Source organism: Mustela lutreola, chromosome 8 (genome assembly GCF_030435805.1).
Source record: "Mustela lutreola isolate mMusLut2 chromosome 8, mMusLut2.pri, whole genome shotgun sequence".
Classification (NCBI taxonomy): Eukaryota; Metazoa; Chordata; class Mammalia; order Carnivora; family Mustelidae; genus Mustela; species Mustela lutreola.
In genome coordinates, this window is record NC_081297.1 from 73,063,607 (window position 1) to 73,084,900 (window position 21,294).

At 34.0% G+C, this 21,294-nt stretch overlaps 1 protein-coding gene across 2 annotated transcripts in view; it reads right to left on the reverse strand.

Moving 5' to 3' along the window:
* The window catches only part of CNTN1 (contactin 1), a 354,959-nt gene that overhangs the window by 33,874 nt on the left and 299,791 nt on the right, over positions 1 to 21,294 (reverse strand). For both annotated transcript variants that reach the window (XM_059185639.1, XM_059185640.1), the window contains 5 exons: positions 18,896 to 19,130; positions 15,906 to 16,009; positions 9,031 to 9,217; positions 6,483 to 6,595; positions 5,523 to 5,679 (listed from right to left, as the gene is read on the reverse strand). In XM_059185639.1, coding sequence (XP_059041622.1) covers positions 5,523 to 5,679; positions 6,483 to 6,595; positions 9,031 to 9,217; positions 15,906 to 16,009; positions 18,896 to 19,130 — 796 coding nt within the window. The remainder of the gene's footprint in view (positions 1 to 5,522; positions 5,680 to 6,482; positions 6,596 to 9,030; positions 9,218 to 15,905; positions 16,010 to 18,895; positions 19,131 to 21,294) is intronic.

The following is a 21,294-nucleotide window of genomic DNA, read 5'->3' on the forward strand; positions in this document are numbered from 1 at the left end:
ATCATGTTACTCCTACCACCTTTAAGTTTTCAAATGATTATGACTTGCCCTAAGAAAGAAGTTTGGCCTCTCAAATGCCCTTAAAAGTCTTTCTTGATTTGACCAAGGTATCTGCTGTCTATTTAAAACTAGAAAGAAAAATAAAAACTCAAAATATGCACATGCATACAAATAATGAACTGCCTGCTTCTTTGTGGATATTTAGTTATGATCACAGATCCTTGATAGTCTAAATTCTAAAATTTGTAGTGAATATGTAATAAGGTAAACTAGCTTATTAAAACTGATATTCAAAATATTTTGTAGTTATTTGTACTTTCTTAATTTAGCTCACATTAATGAATAAAAACAAAAGATTCTTAGAAGACAATACAGAATTTCTTAGATAATATATTTCTGATGAAACATTTGTGGTGTTACATTTGCCTAGATGGGAGCTGTAAACATCTGATACTGAATGCTATACTAAGACAGCAGTAATAGTGTTCAGGTCAGAGAAGGATGGAGAGGCAAGTTACCACGTCTAATAATTTTTCTAGACTATCTCTCATATGAAGTTTCAAGCTTTGTAAGAATCAAATTGTGGATTAGCACGTGGCATAACACAAACCAGGTGCCTAATGAGGGAAGTATATCAACATTCTAGACATATAAACTAATTTAAGTAACCCAAACTTTTCTTATAACTAAATTTTATTCCATGCAGAAATCATAACTTCATTTAACAATTATTTGTTTAAATACTATTGTGTGCCAAATATGTTCACTAGGTATTGGAGATTCAAAGGTTAAAGAAGTCAGACAAGAGCTTGTTCCCATGGAGCTTCTGTTCAAGTTCAAGTAAGGGTGGAGATAGACAATAAGCAGTATAAATTAATAAATAAGATCATTTTGAATAGTTAGAACCAGGTGGTGGGTATTATAGAGGGCACAGATTGCATGGAGCACTGGGTGTGGTGCAAAAATAATGTATACTGTTGTGCTGAAAATAAATAAATTTAATTAATAAAAAAAGAAATATTATGAATAAAATAAAAGAGTGACATAGAATAGGGGTTTTTTAAAAATTGGTTTTAATAAATATATTCTCTGAGGAGGTGACTTCAGAGCAGAATAAAAAATGACAAGAAGGAATCTGCTATGCCAAGATTTAGAAAATTCTAGGCAGCAGCAAGAACAAGTACAAATAGTTAAAGGTAAGGATAACATTGGTGTATGTTCAAGGAGAGAAGGAAAGTCAATGGAACAAAGATGAAATGACTTAATTGAAATAAGAGAGTTAAGCTAAATTACTATAGAGCACTCTAGGCCATGTTAAGGAAATTAGATTTTATCTTATGGGATGTCTTTCTAAGAGGAGAATTGCATGCTTTGATTGATGTATAACAAGATCCCTTTGGCTGCTGCACAGTGAATAGATTGTAGGAGGCCAAAACTAGAAGCCAAGAGAATCATTAGAATCACAGTAGGGCCAGCAAGGGGTAATAGCAATGTGGAGTAGGAGGCATGTGGAAATTTAGGCATTTAATGTACATTTATTGAATGAATAAATAAATGAGCAAATAAATGAACAGCATGATGCTTATTAACATTAAAATTTAGCAATGTACTCTCTTCCTGACTACATATTTAGTTATGAAAATGGAAACAAAGGGAAGTATTAAGTCTTCTAAATTTACAAGAGAGCCTAAAATTTGTTTGTATTTACATGTCTCTCTCATTAAAAATAATTTAAACAGTTTGCAAATAAACCTAAGTTAAGAAAATTTTAGAATGGTACTATCCCCCTAACATATGACCTTTCCTAATGTTAATTGTATAGTTTCTTTGCACAGTCATGGTTAGAATAAGAAATAAGTAATAGAAATTCTGTCTTTGAACAGACATTTCTGCAAAGAAGACATCCAGATGACCAACAGAGACATGAAAAAGTGCTCCACGTCACTCAACATCAGGGAAATACAAATCAAAATCACAATGAGATACCACCTCACACCAGTCAGAATGGCTAAAATTAACAACTCAGGAAACGACAGATGTTGGAGAGGTTGCAGAGAAAGGGGAACCCTCCTACACTGTTGGTGGGAATGCAAGCTGGTGCAGCCACTCTGGAAAACAGCATGCAGGTTCCTCAAAAAGTTGAAAATTGAATTACCCTATGATCCAGCAATCGCATTACTGGGTATTTATCCTAAAGATACAAAAGTAGTGATCTAAAGGTGCATGTGCTCCCAAATGTTTATAGCAGCAATGTCCACAATAGCCAAACTATGGAAAGAACCTAGATGTCTATCAACAGATGAATGGATAAAGAAGATGTGGTATATATATATACAATGGAATACTATGTAGCCACCAAAAGAAATGAAATCTTGCCATTTGTGATGATGTGGATAGAACTAGAGGGTATTATCCTTAGTGAAATAAGTCAATCAGAGAAAGACAATTATCATATGATCTCCCTGATATGAGGAAGTTGAGAGGCAACATGGGGTGTTTGAGCAGTAGGAAAAGAATAAATGAAACAAGATGGGATCAGGAGGGAGACAAACCATAAAAGACTCTTAATGTCACAAAACAAACTGAGGGTTGCCAGGGGGGAAGCGGAGGAGGGATTGGGGAGGGTATGTGCTATGGTGAGTGCTGTGAAGTGTGTAAGCCTGATGATTCACAGACCTGTACCCTTGGGGCTAATAATACATTATATGTTAATAAAAAAATTAAAAAAAATATGTCTTAATAAGAAGGTTGTCCATTAGTTGGCAAAAAAGGGAACTGTTTTGAGTATATTTGAGGTTTCTAAAACAAGCATACTCTGTGCCTTCTGTACATGGGCTATTTCCACTGGGATGCCAGAGAATAATTGTGGTGCTGCAGGTGGTCCCTTCTACCTCCCAACAGCCAACTGCTATTTTTTTTAAGGAAATTTATGAACAAGTTGTTAAAAACCACTGTTACTGAAATTGAAATTATATAAAATTATTAATCAATGAGTAAGTTTAAAACAAAGGCAGAAAATTCTGAAAACTCATCACTTCCTATTTTACTGTGTTTTAATGTTATCAGTGCTCTTAAGGTTATGCCTACAACACACCATTACTGCATTAATGCTGTGTTACCCAGCATCTGTTCTTAGCTCCACATTGAGAGATGTCATGTGGGAAGTTTGAAATCAGATATGACGGAAATAGTTACACCACAGAAATTGGCAAATGAAACCAGGGCTCCCTCTACCCCAGGAGAGTCTATTGTTTCACATTAACTGGCATGTCATTAGTTATACCTATGCGGATGCTCCTGTCACAGATTTGGCATCTCCAGCTACAAACTTCTGAGTCTAAACCCCAGAAACTGGGTTCTGCTCCATAGTAGGGATGATAAATGAAGAGCAAGGAAATCAAGAGAGCAACAGTGGGCAATGACAGACTTCTTGACAGGAAAGTTTTGTTTTCAAAAGCAATTTACTACGTTATTTTGCACCTCACTGCCCTTAAATTGATGTCCACATTTCCCTCCGATTTCCTTTAGTGGAAGAGCCTAAGTAAGTGTGTAACTACTGGAAGTGTGTGTTATCAAAGTTCAGAATGTAGAAATTGTTTTAAAAACATAAAGATGCCATTTTCTTCTATCAAATTAGTAATGGCTAAAAAGAACGAGACTAACATCTGAGTGGTGCAAGTGGAAGATTAATTTATAAAAAAGTATATTCAAAATAATATTTTATTATAGTGAAAACTGAAATGGGTAGGTAAATTTTGTACATTTGTTTGAGAGAATAGTCTGTATAATTTTAAATGAAATTTATAAAATTTTGAATGACATGAGGACTGCTCATGGAACATGATTCATGAAAGTGGGATATAACATGATATATTCAATAGGAAAAAAATCAAATTATACATGTATATAAGAGAACTAGAAGTAAATTCCACTGACCACTAATTGTAGCTTATTTAGGATATTTAGAATATGACTGATTTATTTCCTTTCAAATTTTGGTAATTTCCAAATTTTCTAACAAGACATAATAATGTGTAAATCAAAAAAAAAAGTAAGATAAATTTATGGGAAAATCTATTTAAACAATTTACAAATAAACCCAAACTTAAATTAAAAAATTCTAGAATGGTGTTATTCATCAAATATTTGACACTTCCTAATGTTAATTGTATAGTTTCTTTGTACAGTTGTGGTCAGACTAAAAATTTTAGCATTAAAGAATTAATTATTAGTTAAATATATAATATTTTCATCTATTTGGCTATAAATTAGCATTGTTTTCTAAATCTGTTATTTTTGTCTTTAATTCAGCATCTTGTAGTATTTCAGATTCTCATAAAACTCTCAAATTAACATCAATTTTAAATCATTATAGTTAAACTATAACATGTAGGATGAGAAAAAAGTATCAAATTTTAATAATGGAGTTCTATAAATGCCAAAAAGAGAGGAAGTCACTGCCTCAAGTATTTATTTTGGATTTAACCAATGCTATGAAAAATAAAGTTTGCAGAAAAAGAACACGTATGCTGAGACACAGAGAGAGATGGTAAAGGAGGGAGCTATCATCTAGTGTCTTTCTATTTTATTACTATATTAATATGTGTAGGACAAAGAAAAGAAGTTAGATGAGTATTAATAGTAGTCCATGAATTTCTTTTTGTTATAAAAGAAGTTTGGGTATTATTACCTAATGGTCTAGTATTATGTAAAACTATAATGCATTATGATATATTTTTTTAAAGATTTTATTTATTTATTTGATAGAGAGAAATCACAAGTAGACGGAGAGGCAGACAGAGAGAGAGAGAGGGGAAGCAGGCTCCCTGCTGAGCAGAGAGCCCGATGCGGGACTCGACCCCAGGTCCCTGAGATCATGACCTGAGCCGAAGGCAGCGGCTTAACCCACTGAGCCACCCAGGTGCCCCGCATTATGATATTTTTTAAAAAATTTATTTATTTGAGAGAAAGAGAAATGGAGAGCAGGAGCATGGGGAGAGATGCAGAGCAGAGGGAGAAGCAGACTCCCCACTGAGCAGGAAACCTGCTGTGGGGCTTGATCCCAGGACCCTGAGATCATGACCGAGCCAAAGGTATATGCCTAACCGACTGAGTCACCCAGGTGCCCCCATTATGGTATTTTTAAAATTGAAGTATAGTTGACATACAATGTTACAATTGTACTACATGGTGATTCAACAAGCGTATGTGTTATGCTATGCTCACCATAAGTATAGCTACTATCTGTTACCATACACTGCTATTACCATACCTGCATCATGGTATTTTAATAATGCTTTGTCATCCAGATAATAAACAAAAAGCATAAGGTATATTGCAAAGTTACTTTTGCGTCTCATAAGGGAAGAAATACCAAGTTTCAGGACATTCTTAATGTTTCAAGTTTACCTAGGAAAACACTGACATTGGTGTGCATATTGATCCTACCCTACTCTCGGGAGTCTACATTACCTAAATCTTACAAGTACTTAATGGAAATGTGTCTCAAGTGACTGACTTACCTGAAATTTTGACTTGAGACACTACTCCATCTCCTCCATCACTGTGTGCACGAACCTCTACAACATACTCTCCATCCCTGGGGATGGGGACTTCTATGGAATGTTTATGAGTGGAATACAGCTTGCCATCGTGTTGGCCATCAGGTCTATAGAGTACCTGAAAAAGTACCAAAATATGTATGTTTAATAAAGTTGACTAATGAGCCAATTCCAAAACACTAAAACTATAATAAAAATTCTTTAGACATTTATTAATAATAAAAAAAATTCTAGGAAGCTATGTGTAACATTAGCTGGAAAATTCATGTTATTTTTAATTCACAAAAGTTGATTTCACCTATTTTTTAGGGTGATCCATGGGAAAGTTCCTTAAGTCTTTGACTTTTTTTTTAAATATCCTAAAATAAAGAGAGGGAAATACGTTTGTTTTTTCTTATGGAATAGGTATAAAATGAGGGCTCTTTCAACAGAATGAAGTCATCTTAAAACATTGTCTCACAATTTAATTTTTTCACATTATTCCTAAAAGTTGGCATTCAATAAAAGGTGTGTGATAGAGAGAACATATGGAAATAATCTTTTTTCCTTCTTGTGTTCATTTATGGAACATAACTCAATGTATCAGTTTGCCATGCATTAGGCAACACTATCTTAATCATTGCCAAACAAAAATGGATTCTTCCTCCTATTTATGCACTGATCATTTTAACAACTCTATTCCTTAAAGCAGTTATTCTACCTATCTTGTGCACTTGACATAGCATTTTAGCAGGATTCTACTCAAGATCCTTTTGTATTTCAAAATTTAACATGGTACTATGTCATTTGATTCTAGTGTACAGCTAGAATAAGAAAGCTTAATGGGTTTTGGTGCAATAAATGTTAATCAAGTCCAAATGTCAATCACTCTTTGTAAGAATAAAGCCCATGTCTGGAAAAATCCAGTAATCTGTTACATACCTTATATCCTGTCACTGTTGATTCATTTGATAGTGCGACCACGTGATCCCAGGTGATTATATAGCGGGAACCAGACCTTACGGAACTGATGATCCTTGGCGGCTGACTTGGAGCTGTGGAAAGTAATAATATGCAAGTGACAGCCACCATATCTGACTTCAGTTCTGCAAACTGCTTCAAGTCAGTGAAAATGATGTGACAACAAGAGCTAATTTTGCCATGCACTAAACTAAGCACTTTATATACTTGGGCTCATTAATGTACCCATGGCCCTCTGTGATACATAATTATCTTTTATTCTCTTGTCATTATTCCTTATTTGGGTTATTTTTTCATCAGATTTTTTTATAACTGCTATTTCACCTCCAGTTGGCTAAATCTAATGTTACATTTTATTCTTTTCAGATTTAATATCTTTGCAGTATTCCATAAAGTTGACCTTCTAATCACTTTCTGAATCTTGTTCTTTTCTTAAATTCATGTTCTTTAATATCTGGGTTTCCTCCTGCCTCTCTGGCCGCTCCTTCTCATTAACCATGTGGTGATGGCTCCATGTCCTTTGTCTAATTTCTAGATGTTAACATGACCTAGGACTTGATCCTAAGTATCCTTCTCTCCTCTATTTATGAATTTTTCTCTAAATCCTGCATCTGGGCCCATGGCTTTAAGAACTTACAATTTTATCTCAGGTCTAATCTTTCTCTTGATTTCTAGATGAATGTGTCCAAGTGCCTCTCTCTACTTGAATGTCTAAATGGCTCCTCAAATGTAATCAAGATGGAACATTTGCCATGTACTCCCAAATCTTCCTCTCGATGGTTCTTTCCCATCTTTGGCAAATGATACAGTTGAATTCCCAGTTTCTGAATAAAAAATCTGATATTTAGTCTTCATTCCACCCATCCCAACATCTAAACCAGCACCTAGATGTCAACTCTTTCTGTAGAAAATTTTCTCTCTATCCATTATCCCTTAATTCCAACCACCATCTAAAATCATCCCCCATTGGCTCTTTTATTTTTACTCTTACTCCATCACCACCCATTGTCCATCCAGAACCCAGAATAATTTTTTAAAAAACATGAATTAGATATCACTCTTTGCCTTAAAATCTTCCAATAGCTCTTATGAGACTTAGAAAAAACTCTAACTCCTAACATGACTGACAACTATGAGACCCTTAATATCTCTGTCTCAGCACACTTCATTTCACCTCCAGTCTACACCCTGGCCCCACTGCCCTTCTACACTTAAGGCATACCAAATTACTCTCACCTTAAGGTTTTACACTACTAATTTTCCCTAGCTGAAATAGTCCTCTTCCTGCCAATCGTCACTCATGACTCATATACTCATACATATGACTCGGATAGTATATTCTCAAAGAGGCTTTTGCTGACCACTTAACTGGAGTTGAGCTCCCATACAAGTCACTTTCAATTTTATTATCTATTTATTTATTTTGTTGCCCTGTCATCTGATATTATCATACACACTTATTTTTCAGGTTTTTTTTTTTTTTTTTTTTTTTTCCCTCTGTCCTTCCATTAGATTGTAAATCCTATGAGAAGAAGCTCTGGGTCTTCCTTGATCCCTTCTGTATCCTCAACCACTAGAACAGTGATGGGGACATAGTATACTTCTGATGAATGAATAAATCGAAAAAGAACATAGGAACGAATGCCCCAGGAATGAATGCTCCTTTTACAAATTAGAAAACAAGTTTAAAGGTGAGAGGTAATTTGTCTATCTTCACACATTTAGTAAGTGGCAAAAACAGATCTGAAATCCATGACCCACATCAGAGTCTGGAATCTTATTGCCGTGTTTAGTTGCCTTTCCCCCAAGTGGTTTCATAAATTGTCAAACCTAATGGTACTCTTATCTTTAAATTCTTCCAAAACTCCCTAGAGCCTCAAATATAAATCTCTTCTTCTGTACATTCAGTGTGGTTTCAAGAAGGAGATATCAAAGTGAAGCTAGAGAGGCAAGAATGCCTGGAAATTCTAAGCAGGGTAGATAGTCTTGTTATATACTGTTTATGTATGTTATATATTTATATATTGTGTATATATGTTACATATACAATGAGAATATATGGTAATAAGAGAGCAAATAGAATACTACAACATTTAACTTGCATTTGCACTGACAAAGGCTTACAAAAAAAGAAAATAAGCAGAATTTCAATTTTCTCATGCTATTAATCCAGTCCTATAAAAACAGTGTTAAAAATAATAACAGAGAGGACAAATTAATTATCTAATGACACAAAGTTTGGGGGTAGTCTTTATGAAGAGAGGTTCTGTAACTGTATTTCTATAGTAGAACATTAAATGCATGAAGGCATTCTCCACATCTTTTCATCATATACAATAACTAACAATGTTTGTTTGTTTGTTTTTATCTCAGGTGATTGTAAAGGACAAAATTGAAAACTGAATGTGCTAAGACTGCCAGGTAGTAAGTTTCTCTCAGATATATCTGCACCATGATTGAATCAATTGGTATTTTTTGGCAAGTCTAAAATGCAAATTTTGAAACTCACGTGCTTTCTTGGTGAAGGTCTCAATCATGTCACTGGGTGGTCCACACCCTGCACTATTGCAGGCTCTGACTTCCACAAAGTATTGGGTGTCAGGCAGAAGGTTCTCTAGCCTGGCTGAGTACTCTTGGCTGGTGACTTGAACTCTGTGTGCCGCTGCTTCTTTGTCATGGGCAGCCCAGTACCGAATCTGCAAACATTTAAACCAAGTGAGATTCTTTTATGATTCAGTTATTTCAATTGTGAAAACCCTTTTCATTTAGTTCTGACACCAGTGATGCTGGCTGAGCGTCATATACTCAAGCCTTACTTATTGCTACTTCTACTTCTATTAGTCAGAATACAGCAAGGCACAGAATGTAGATCGATTAAAGATGTCAAAGACAAATCAAAGGCTCACCTCATGGCCTGAAATAGTCTCACACTAATAAGAAAAGAAAAAAAAAAAAACGAAAAAACTGCACACGATTTACCTTCAAAATATAACACTGGTCTCTGTTTGGAAGTATTTCCACAATAATTTTTATCATTTATTTCCTGCTTTATTTCTGTTGATATGATACCAAACTTGTTATGAGTCATTGTTAAACGGTTTGACAGGAATAAACCTTGTTTGTCATTACGTGGCCTGGAACAGATCAGTGTAATAACTTTCTACTAGGTCACCTTAGAAGTATATATGCAAAATTATTTCCTTTGAATCTATATTGAGGCCAGATATCAAAGAAAAATTATGCTTAATAATTAGTTGAGGAACTTATTTATCATGAAAATAAATTTACTTTTAAAAATGTTATCCATGTTGTGATTAGAATTGATCACTTTTACCGATATATCAATGATAGCCTTCCTTGTCTCTTAAAGTTTAAGTGAAGGTTGTAAATTATTATTTTCATCCGTCTAATAAGGCTGTTTTATTGGTCAGAAATCTGTATCTCTAAGGTGTAGATGAAAAGAAGAGGATTTCTTATAAATATAATGGTATTTAGTATATTTTAGATTCCCTGTTTATAAAGTAATGGAAATTTAATTTCATAATTAAACAAAGCGCTTAGACAATAATATCTAATATTTATATAATCTTGAATGATTCATTTACATAAAACAAATTAAACCATTATAAAATGGAACTAGATGGCTTGAATTCACTTGTTAAAAAAGTAAGGTTTATATGTAGAATTAGCACATTTCAGAACAAAGGCTAATTACTAAATTGTTAATTGGTTTTCTTCGCAATGTTTTTATTTTGTTTACTGGTATTCATTTTTCTCATGTCAAGAATACTCTTCATAATGGTCTTGATAGGATTTCTTTGGCATTCCTGTCATTTGACCAGAAGGATGGCCTCAGAACCAAGGAAGTGGAATTGCACCAAATGTCTCCAGAGGCAGATCTCTGTTGCAGACAAAAGACTTTCAAAGGACGGGAGCCACTTCGAGAATGTTTCTGGGTTCTAAAAGTATTCAGGCAGTGAGTACAGTCATTTGAGAAGGAGATGGCCTATATTTTAGTGGGCATTTGAAATAGATGATACATAGGTCTCTTCTATTGCTTGAATAAAATGAGCATTTATATTCTAATGAAATGCCATGCACTCAAGTAGTATTACCCACGTACATTATCTTCACAACGAATCTAGAATGTATTATAGCAATCAAAACCGAACTCCCTGAAGTTCATGCACTTTTATATGTATGTTTATTGACTGAGATATATACCACATTTTAAAATCTTTATTCCAAAAAATAAAATAAAATAAAATCTTTATTCCACTCTAACAACTTTTCTATCCAGTTTAAAGAAGTTTTAAACAGGATTAATATAATAAAGACTATTTCTAGAAGATGCTTTGTACTAAAACGAGGAATTAAAGTGAGAAAACTTTTCTACCTTCTCACTCAAATTTCCATGAGGCATTTTTTGGCAATATGAAAGGAAAGAACAAAGCTTTCCTTAATTTACTATTTGCAGCTATATCTGAAATGAGAAATGACTTTATTCGTCTAAGTTTAGCAAGGATGGTATGGTCAGTCTCAAATAAAATTCACAACAAATCAAAGCAGTGACTTAGCTATGCCTTTGTGACTAGGGAGCAAAAAAGAATGATTATGTGTGCCAAACAGATTTCCTTATTTTAGAATATGAGAGTTCGAAAATTTTCACAGTATAGTTACTCTTTACAAATGAAAGCATCTGAGACAAAATGATTTAACAATCTGTCCCTCTTTAAAGTATATGTTTACATATAGCTTACAATGTTTTCAAAGTATACTAAAATAAACAGTGGATACGTATACATAATATATGGCATCATCTTTTTTTCCCTGAACTAGCCACTGGTCATGAACTTCATTTCCAAATAGATAATAAATGTGGGCTGTTGTATCTTGATCAATCTCACTGAGTTTCTCAATGTGTTGAAAGGCTGACAATAATCTGTGAGAAAATCGCTCAGAGTGAAGGGTACAACCTGTAGTCATGGAGCAGAACACATGTGTTTCTTTTGACTAATCACTAAGGAGACCAAAAGAGAGCCTGGATAATGAGTAGAAATGGATTATCATGACTAGAAAAGATATACATCCACACATCCAAACAGCAAGTCCTGCTTTATGGATAGTAAACCACTAATTCCTCTTCATTTGTTACAGTAACATATAGTGTATTTATTTCCATTTAATGTTGTGGCATTTTATAATTTTCACTCTTTCTCTACATGTTTCTAAAATTCCCACAGCATCCTTTGTCTATTGTAAACCTGTCATAGTGCTTATTAAACAATTATGAAACTACCTCATGACTGGGCTTTCTCTCCTCCTACTAATTTAGAAACTCTTTGAAGACAGGCATGCATCACTTATTTTCAACACTGCGAGCATAGGACTGCATTTGATAAATGCTACTCGTTCACTCGTTTAACAAATAGTTATCAGGTATCCACTTTGTACCAGTTATTGGGCTAGGTGCTGGAAATGCAAGGACGACCTAAGCTGACTAATGAGATGCTGACATTAAAAAAACAAACAAAAAAACAAAACAAAACAAAAAAACCCTCAATGTCTGAAAATATATTGTATAAAAACTATATTATCCAAATCCCAGACTATTTTGATTATTAGCAGAGTCCATGGGAAAGGAATCTCAATAATATAAATCATTCAAATAGGTATCCTTACACCTTTTGGGAACTATTCAAAAGTCTTTTATTTTCACCACCGATGTTGGGACCAACCAATTCTATGTAGGTTTCAATTAGCTTGTTGTAAGGGTTTGCTAAAAAGATAAATCATCTTTGTATCTGAGCTTCCTCTTTTCCTATTCACTCTGCTTTTTCTTCATACTTGCTCCCTGGGATCATATTAAAACAAACCAACAAATAACAACAACAAAACATCACCTTTTCCCACACCCGTGTGTCAGACAATGCTTTGGGGAGATCCAGATGAAGACAGATGCCTTCATCAGAATAAGAAAATGAAGCATTTCCTAAGTATCAGTTTATGCTCACCAAAATGAATTAACCTTTAAAAACATCTGAGTAGATTACTCAGGACTGATCATCTTTTTTTTTTTTTTTTTTTAAGATTTTATTTATTTATTTGACACACCAAGAGAGATCACAAGTAGGCAGAGAGGGAGGGAAGCAGGCTCCCCGCTGAGCAGAAAGCCCCACGTGGGGCCCGATTCCAGGACCCTGAGATCATGACCCGAGCCGAAGGCAGAGGCTTAACCCACTGAGCCACCCAGGTGCCCCAGGACTGATAATCTTTTAAGACAATGTGAAACCAATCATGAGCATGAATCTCTAATTCAGCTGCTAAGAGTTTTCGCGTCCATTATTCCTCATAGCGTATTTCGCTTGTGTTCATAAAGTTAAGTGAATGTTACCTGCTGGGTGAGCACTTCTTACACTCTTCTAGTTCCTCTACACTGCAAGGAAACTTAGTAGTATTAAGGTTAGAAGTGGGGAGCTCTTTAACTAGGCAAGAGGAAAAAAATGAGTAAAACTTAAACACTCTACTGAGATATATTTTAAAACCACAAGGGAAGAGATTCTCTTGTTCTCACTTGAAATATCAGGAAATTAACCTTGAGATGGGGTCAGTCACATAGGAGCTGGGCTTCTCCAGCTTTTTATTTTATTTTCTTAATGTGTTACTTTTCCCTCCCTCTGTTTCTTTGTAACTTAGACCCTGAGTACATTTTTATAGGAAGTGCACTGGGATATTAGTTTTCTCAATCATCTATCTTGTTAAACGGCTGGCTTCTCCCATCATATTTTAAAATAGAAACAATAACCACATTATACTCAGTCAAGGAACACCCCTCTCCTTTACAGGGGCATTTTCTTAAAGGAGAATAAATGTTATGGATATTTTCTTTTAAGCTTTCATGCTTGTCTCGTTGATATTCAAGGTTCTGTTTTAAAGACTCAAAAGGTTTTTAAGAAAGAACAAATTGAAACAATAATTTTGGGATTTACTTCCAATATTTTTAATTTATTTGGAGAGCCAAGACCTAGGTTTGAATCTAATTATGCCAATTATTACCCACACAAATGTTTCTAAACTTCAAATTCTTCATCTTTAAGACAGGGATAATAGTAGTGTTGATTCCCTAGGACCATGTAGATTCAATACAATAAGCTTAACTGTTTAGCATAGTAAGGACTCAACAAATGTTATTATTCATATCACTAATATTATCAAATTTTCATTACTGTCATAATCACCACTGTCTTCAAATATCCAATGACATAGAATAGGGAAAAGTAGTAAATGCTTTCATTTCATTCCACACAACAGTTCTATGAGGCATGATTACTCTCCAGCTTTCCAGGTAAGAAAACCAAAGTTCAAAAATTTCAAATAAGTTTTGCACCAAATTCCTCAGTGATAGAGCTGAGATATCAACCTGTATCTGCTTGGCGCAAGAGCTTACAAATTTCTACTTTCTGTGGAGTTGCAAAATGTCAGCTATCTGTGAAACTAAATTCCTCAATGGCATACATTTATTTCCTTGAAAATTACCATTTAAGAAAATATTATCTGCTAAAGATTTTTTGCTATTTAATTGAAAATCCTTACTTGATGCTTATTTCCAATAAAAAAAGCTGTATTTTGGTTATTATCATTGCTTCCCACCTCATATTTCCTTTGTCCTCTGCTTGTTGGAAGTTATAAAATGGCCAATACACAATTCTTAGACAAAGACAAGGTTTTTAAAAAATGTGAAACATACATTTATTGTTTTGATTCATGAGTGAGTTATCTATCAAATAATCCTTTTTTTCTCTTTTTTATTACTTAAAAATGAATAATATGAAATAAGAAAAAAAATGCTATGGTCTAAAAGATAACTTTCAAGCTCCAAAATCTGGTGTCTTCTCCCAAGAAACCTAGAACTTGTTTATTATAGGGGTTTGTAACAGCTAGTGAATTTCTCTATTTTTCCCATTCTTTTACTACTAGCTGTAAATGTAATTATCAATTAATAACTTATGAATATTGGGTCTTTCCAGTTCATTCTTACCATTCCACTTTTTTCATAATAACTTCACCTTGCAAAGATGATCTGAAGACACTTTGAAATGTACCCAAATCATAACCTACAGTACAAAAAAAACGAGCTTCCTGATATTTTACATGTTTAAAACTGAAAGCCTTGGGTTGGTTTTGTGGTCATATATCAGAAACATGGCTTTGAGAAGGTCAGATTGTAACACTAGATTTGATCATATTTGAGTATCACTATCAGCCCCCAGTGAGTATCTGTTCAGTGTTTACTCTGGGCTCAGCCCTGTTCTTGGCACTGAGAGGAAAGCAGACAAAATCCTGCCCTAGAGGAGCTAATATTTCATGGACAGATGAAGAAGGGAGAGCACCAGAATTGAAAGGGCTAGCTGATCGGGCCAGCAGCTCACTGCCTGTGACTTCAGAAGGGCCCTCACTGTCCATTCACTGCCTGAAACAGAGGAGTCTGTGGTTTGGCATAAAGCCCTGAACTGTGAACCAGAAGAGCTAAGTTTTCGATACTCCTCTGACACTCAGTTTGTGGTGGGGCAGTCACTGGTTCTTTGGCATCCATTTGCTCATCTGCAAAGATAGGCTGCTGCCAATTTCTCTTAATATTCACTCTTTGTGCTTAAAAATACGAGATGATTTCACTGTCTCTGCATAATTACATCTAAATTTTGCTAGCATCATATTAAAGACCCCAACAATGATCACAGCTTCAGTTTTCAAGGCCTTTTTCCCTTTACTCAACACAAATCTTCCCCCTTCGATCTGGCTATTCCCACTGGTCTTTAAAGACTCAAATCAAGGGAAGTTTTCTTTGGGATATTTGAATGTTCCCAATTTTCTACCTATAGATCACATATTTGTGATCTTATGAAAGATCCCTTATAAAAATATGTGTCTGTTTTATGAGACACATGTTTGGCCTACTTTATAGTTATTTCTTTTATAGGGACTTTTAGAAATGGAACTATTGAGATAAACAGAATAAACATTGTAAGGATGCTTTCATAAATTACCAAACTGATTTCCAAAATAACTTAAAATTCACTGGCATTTTATGAGAATGTCTGAAAAGATCTTGTTTAACCATGAGTGTTATTACCCTAGTTTTTATTTCAGCTGTTTGTGAATGCATGGGACTCTACAGCTCTCCTAAATACGCCAGTTAGGAATCTCTGCCTTATTCTTAACAATTAGTTCATAAGTGCCTCACATATTAAACACAAGGATTGGATTACAGTATTAGTTGCCACATAAATCAATGGCCAAAGAACACTGAAAGCTGCAACCTATTTAAAAACCTATACCAATATACTTACGAATAAATGTATGTAGTTTGATAAAAATTAAACTCACCTGATAGCTTTCCACTATTTTTTCTACAACATGCTCCCAATGAACAGATATCTCAGAAGATGATAAGACTTTTACACCTACTTCTGTCGGGGCTTCACTGGGAGCTGAAATTTGATGAGAACATTATATTTTTATGTAAGATGCTTATATAACAAAATTCACATAGCACCATTTGCTGAATGAATGGATTAAAACTGTATTTTAATATTTTCAAGTAATTTTCATATTGGTAAAATAAAATAAGTCCAATAATTTTATTACCTTTTTCTTTGGTTTTACTAATATTCCTTTTTTCATAATTATCAATAATATATGAACACACAGTCATCTACACATGAATGTTAACATAGACTTATACACATATATATATGCACATAATTTTGAAAAATATGAAAGGCTTCGTGGATTTCTCCAATTATCTATAAGAACTGTATTCTTTTCTGCATTTCTCCCAACTAATCTGCTTAAGAAAGCCCATGGATGCAGATTAAATTATTATATTTAGTTTATCAATGTTAAATCATCAAAAATAGGAAATTTGGTATTTATTATAAAACATTGTTTATCACAATTTTCAATTTTCAATTGAAAGGAAATTTTCAATTTTCCTTTAGTTTGTATTTACACAAACTAAAGATACTAGTTAGAGACACTTTCTTCTTTCTCTTTTATGTGTAAATTTTTTTTTTTTTTTTAAGATCCTTTGAAACAAGTTGTGACATCCACTGCTTCTTGGGCTCAGGAAAGCTTTTATAAGTCTAATCTTCCGACTGGGCATCAAGTCAAGTATGTATCAAAAAGGCCTCTGTTTGGTGAAAAAAAAGTAATTCACATCCCTTTTGAAAAGTATACAAAGAAACTAAGGAAATCTTTAAGCAAGAATGATCAATTTTTATTGTCTTTTATTAACAAGCCATAATCCTCTTTTATGTTAAAAATGTCCTGCACAAGAACACTGTTGCTTTTCTGAATCACAGTAAACGTGTAGCACTATGATTGATTTCTTAGCAGTAAAAGAAAAGATGAACACTTATACAAGTTTCAGCACATGCAAGTTTTATGAGACCCATGAAACATTTAGGAAAGAAATATAATTAAATGCAGATGGCCATGACTAAAGAGATGACAATCATGGCCTTTTGCCTGACTACTTTAGCATCAAATAAAGCAATAAAAAATTGATATTGGGTGAGAAGATAACTTGTAAAATGCTTTTTTACTTTCATTTCCTCTGTGAGATGTACTCATATTGTTTAAACTGGCAACACTGAGTCAAGTTATCATATTTCGGCTGAATCAGAACAAGCACAGAGAATCTAAGATTTATTACTGGATACTAAAAAGTCCTGAACTGATTATAAACTTAAATAATTTCTATTTTTTATTCTTTCTATGTATTTAGTTAACCAACTTAAAAAGGGTGTGTATGTACTTACACACATATATATTCATATATATATCTATGGTTCCTTTCATGTTTGCATTGTCAGTAAAGATCATGGAATGACTTGAATTCATACTAAATATTTTTTTAATTTTTAAATTTTTTTTTATAAACATATAATGTATTATTAGCCCCAAGGGTACAGGTCTGTGAATAGCCAGGTTTACACACTTCATAGCACTCACCATAACACATGCCCTCCCCAATGTCTATAACCCCACCACCCTCTCCCTAACCCCCTCCCCCCAGCCACCCTCAGTTTGTTTTGTAACATTAAGAGTTTCTTAGGGTTTGTCTCTCTCCTGATTCCATCTTGTTTCACTTATTCTTTTCCTACCCCCCAACCCCCCACGTTGCATCTCCACTTCCTCATATCAGGGAGATCATGTGATAGTTGTCTTTCTCTGATTGACTTATTTTGCTAAGCATAATACCCTCTAGCCCCATTGAACGCTATTGGCAAGATTTAATTTCTTTTGATGGCTGCATTGTGCATACTAAATTTTTAACAAATATGAAAACTAGTAAGTCTATGACTGAAGAGCATTTATGAGTTCTATGGGGCAGCTAATTGTTTATTTTGAAGTAAAAATAGACAAACTAGGTAAACAAATAGAGTGTTTTTCCTCTAAGAGATCAGAGGGATATCTTATAGTTTTAAGTATTTACCCTCTTCCATTTGTGCTTCCGTATATGCGAAAAGAGAACTTGGTAAAGGACAAATGTGTTAGGTTAGAAGCCAATGAAATCCGTATTTGCTTTTCTAGCCAATAATAATTACATAGTGCCTATGATTAGGGAGTTATAACAAGGAGATCTTTAAAAAAATAAGAAGGCCTAATCTTTCTTCAATTAGGAAAATCATAATATAAAGTATGGTAGCTTAAATAGGAAATCAGAAATCAATATCTTTATGTGTAATATAAAATTATATATTTAGCATAGACCTATAGAGTCCTTTATGAGCATACTCAGATCAGTTAATGTTTCTAGAAAAACAAAGAGAGCCAGTATCTATATATTTATCCCCTAAGTAGTCTTCCAGACAAATTTTTCCTTTCCCAAGAAAGAAGTTCAACTGCTTTTCTGACTGCTTTGTCATAGAATCATGCTTCAATTTCCTTTAATAAAATTTTAGCACTCTATCATAATGACAGAAAAGTTACACAAATGCTATAATTACACAATTTTGGGGTTAAAAAGGGGCAATTTTACTCCCCCCAAAATATGTTCAGTAATTTATAAGCAGTAAATGTTATGAATGCCGACTTACCAAGGTTCCAATCAAGTATAGAGAATTTCTGACTTCAAAATTAGAAGCAAGAGACCAGGAAAAGGGGTCTAACCTGATTATTTTAGTGGAGATTTCCTAACTATCATGGACATGACCTAAAGGATGAAAATGATTTTGGAGGCATTCTTGTATTTAAGTGGATAGAATGACATTTTAATCTGGATCAAAGTAATACTCATTTACTAAATGCCTAGTACTATGAAAAAAATCTCCCCTCCTTCACCATATTAGTAAGGTCTTTCTTTTACTTACCGTCTTGTGCTGAATTAATGACTGCAGTGAGGCTGTATGGTCCATCTCCTTTGTTGTTAAAGGCCTTAACTTTAACTTGAAATGCAGTGGACGGGCGCATGGTCTCATCTTTATGGACATAGCGGCCAGTATCTGGATTAGTAACTGTAACTTTTTTCCATTCTTCCCCATCAAAGGGCTTAAATGCCACTATGTAACCAAAATTGTTACCATAGTGGTATTCTCTTGACAGAGGCTACATAGAAATTGAAATATTAAATAGGTTTAAACAATACAGTTAACGGGGGAAAATTCAATGCAAATAACAATAACAATACACAGGGAAGAATGTTCTTTGTAATAATGTACTTAAAAAAAAACATGTTCATAAGTTAGTGTTGCCTGAAAATGCCAAGGCAAAAACATGTTCAAACAAGCAATGACTTCACTTACCAAGGATGCTCTTCCTGGAATATCTCAGGGTGGGTGGGGGGCGGGGGGGGGGCTCCCACTCTGAGCCTTTTTACATTCAGTTCCTTCTGCCTAGGATGCTCTTTCATACAACAGAAGGCCGCTTCCCTCACTTATTGAGGTCAAGATACCTTACTTGTAGTCTTCCCTGGCCACAGAATCTGTCATTTCAGGACTCTTTCCATAATACCTCTGGCCCACCTCCCTGATTTATTTTCTCCTCTTTAACACTACCATGATTGACACCGTACCCTTGACTTATTTATCTACGTCATTTTCTCTCTCAATTATTAGAATGTAAGTTTCATGAGGGCAGAGTTTCTATGAATTTCATTTATCTTTATCCCTAGAACCTAAGAAAAGAGCCTCAAGAAATATTTAAAGAATGAGTAAATTAATTTCTTTAGAGTTGAAAGGCAATGGTAAGAGAGTACAAGACTCCAGATATCTGTCTTATAATCAAACAGTGGAAACTGGACAGAAGGAAAAAGAGAGAAGGTGAAGGAAGAGATGCTACTGCCCTCATCTGTAGGGGGCTGACTATGGGCCCCTGTCTGACACAATATTGAAGAAAGTGCTCTGTCTGGCATTATTTTCTGACTTTCTTATTATTAGACATGCCAACTGTCCAATAAAGAAGTTCATGTCAGCTTTAACAATTCATTATTTTTAAATAATGGCAAAGCTAATTCTAATAAATACTCATCATTTGATCTTTTTTAGTCAAAAAGATAAATATGCAAGTTGTATATTTACTTTTATACTGTAAAAATCAAAGTTAAGTTGTCTTGAGGAAAAACCTTGAAGTTAATATACCACAGCCGCTTGAATATATTTATGTTAAACATGATGGCTAGAACTGTAAATCCTAAAGCATGATCTCAAGGATGTACAAACTTACTGTTTTTACATTATTTGAAAATATAATATTTCTACACTCGTTTAAACATTTTTCTTATTAGATAGTTATCTCCCTAGTTTTTGCAATTTACAATATACCAGAATCAGCTACAAAGTTTTCACATCCTAACAAAAATGGAAAACATTTTTCAAATTAAAAAACAAAAAGCTCAGTAAAACTGGGGGGAAAAATAATGATTCTCAGGCTGTATCCCCAGAGACTTGATTTAAAAATTTTTAGAATAAACTTTCTATCATGAATTTTTGATAAGCTTCCCATCTTATTCTGAAAGATACCCACTGTGTTAAAAAAAATCAAGCTACATATAAAAGAGTAAAATATTCTAATTTTTCCTAATAGCTATACTTATATATGTTATACTGACACTAAAGCTTATAAATCAAATAACTTGAGATTCAACATCTTATTCCTAAATCTTACTTAAGAATGTAACTTAAATGCCAAGAATAAAATATGACTACAGTGCACTGAATGGAGTCAATTTTTGCTGAATATCCACCTATAGAAACCAATTCATTGTTTGCAGAGATTAAAACCTGCTATTTTTTCTGCACTTCTCAAAGTCCTTTGGAGCCTAGGTTCTGCTCTTTGACTGTCTGCAGTAATTAAACACTAAAAATATTTAATGGGTATGTGGATATATATAAACATGTAACCTACGTAAATGTTACCTGCCTAATTCAGACAACTTTGTACTATCACAGCTTTCTCCACCACCAATATCTCTCACTTCAAATATCCTGTTGAAATGCAGTGTTTTTCAGACATTAGTCTCTGATACAGAACTCTTCTACAGGTCATAAAAAATTAACAAAATATTTTGAATGTATCAATAACAAGTCCCTTGAATGATTTCTGAGACAGATTTATCATAACCCATTACACTAGTGATCAAAGTAAGTTTCAAGAGCAAAAGCAAACTCCAGTTTAAAAAAAAAAAAATACAGGTACTGAGGGTTTGGGTGGCTCAGATGGTCTGCTGAACCACCAACTCGTGATTTCAGTTCAGGTCATGATCTCCGGGTCA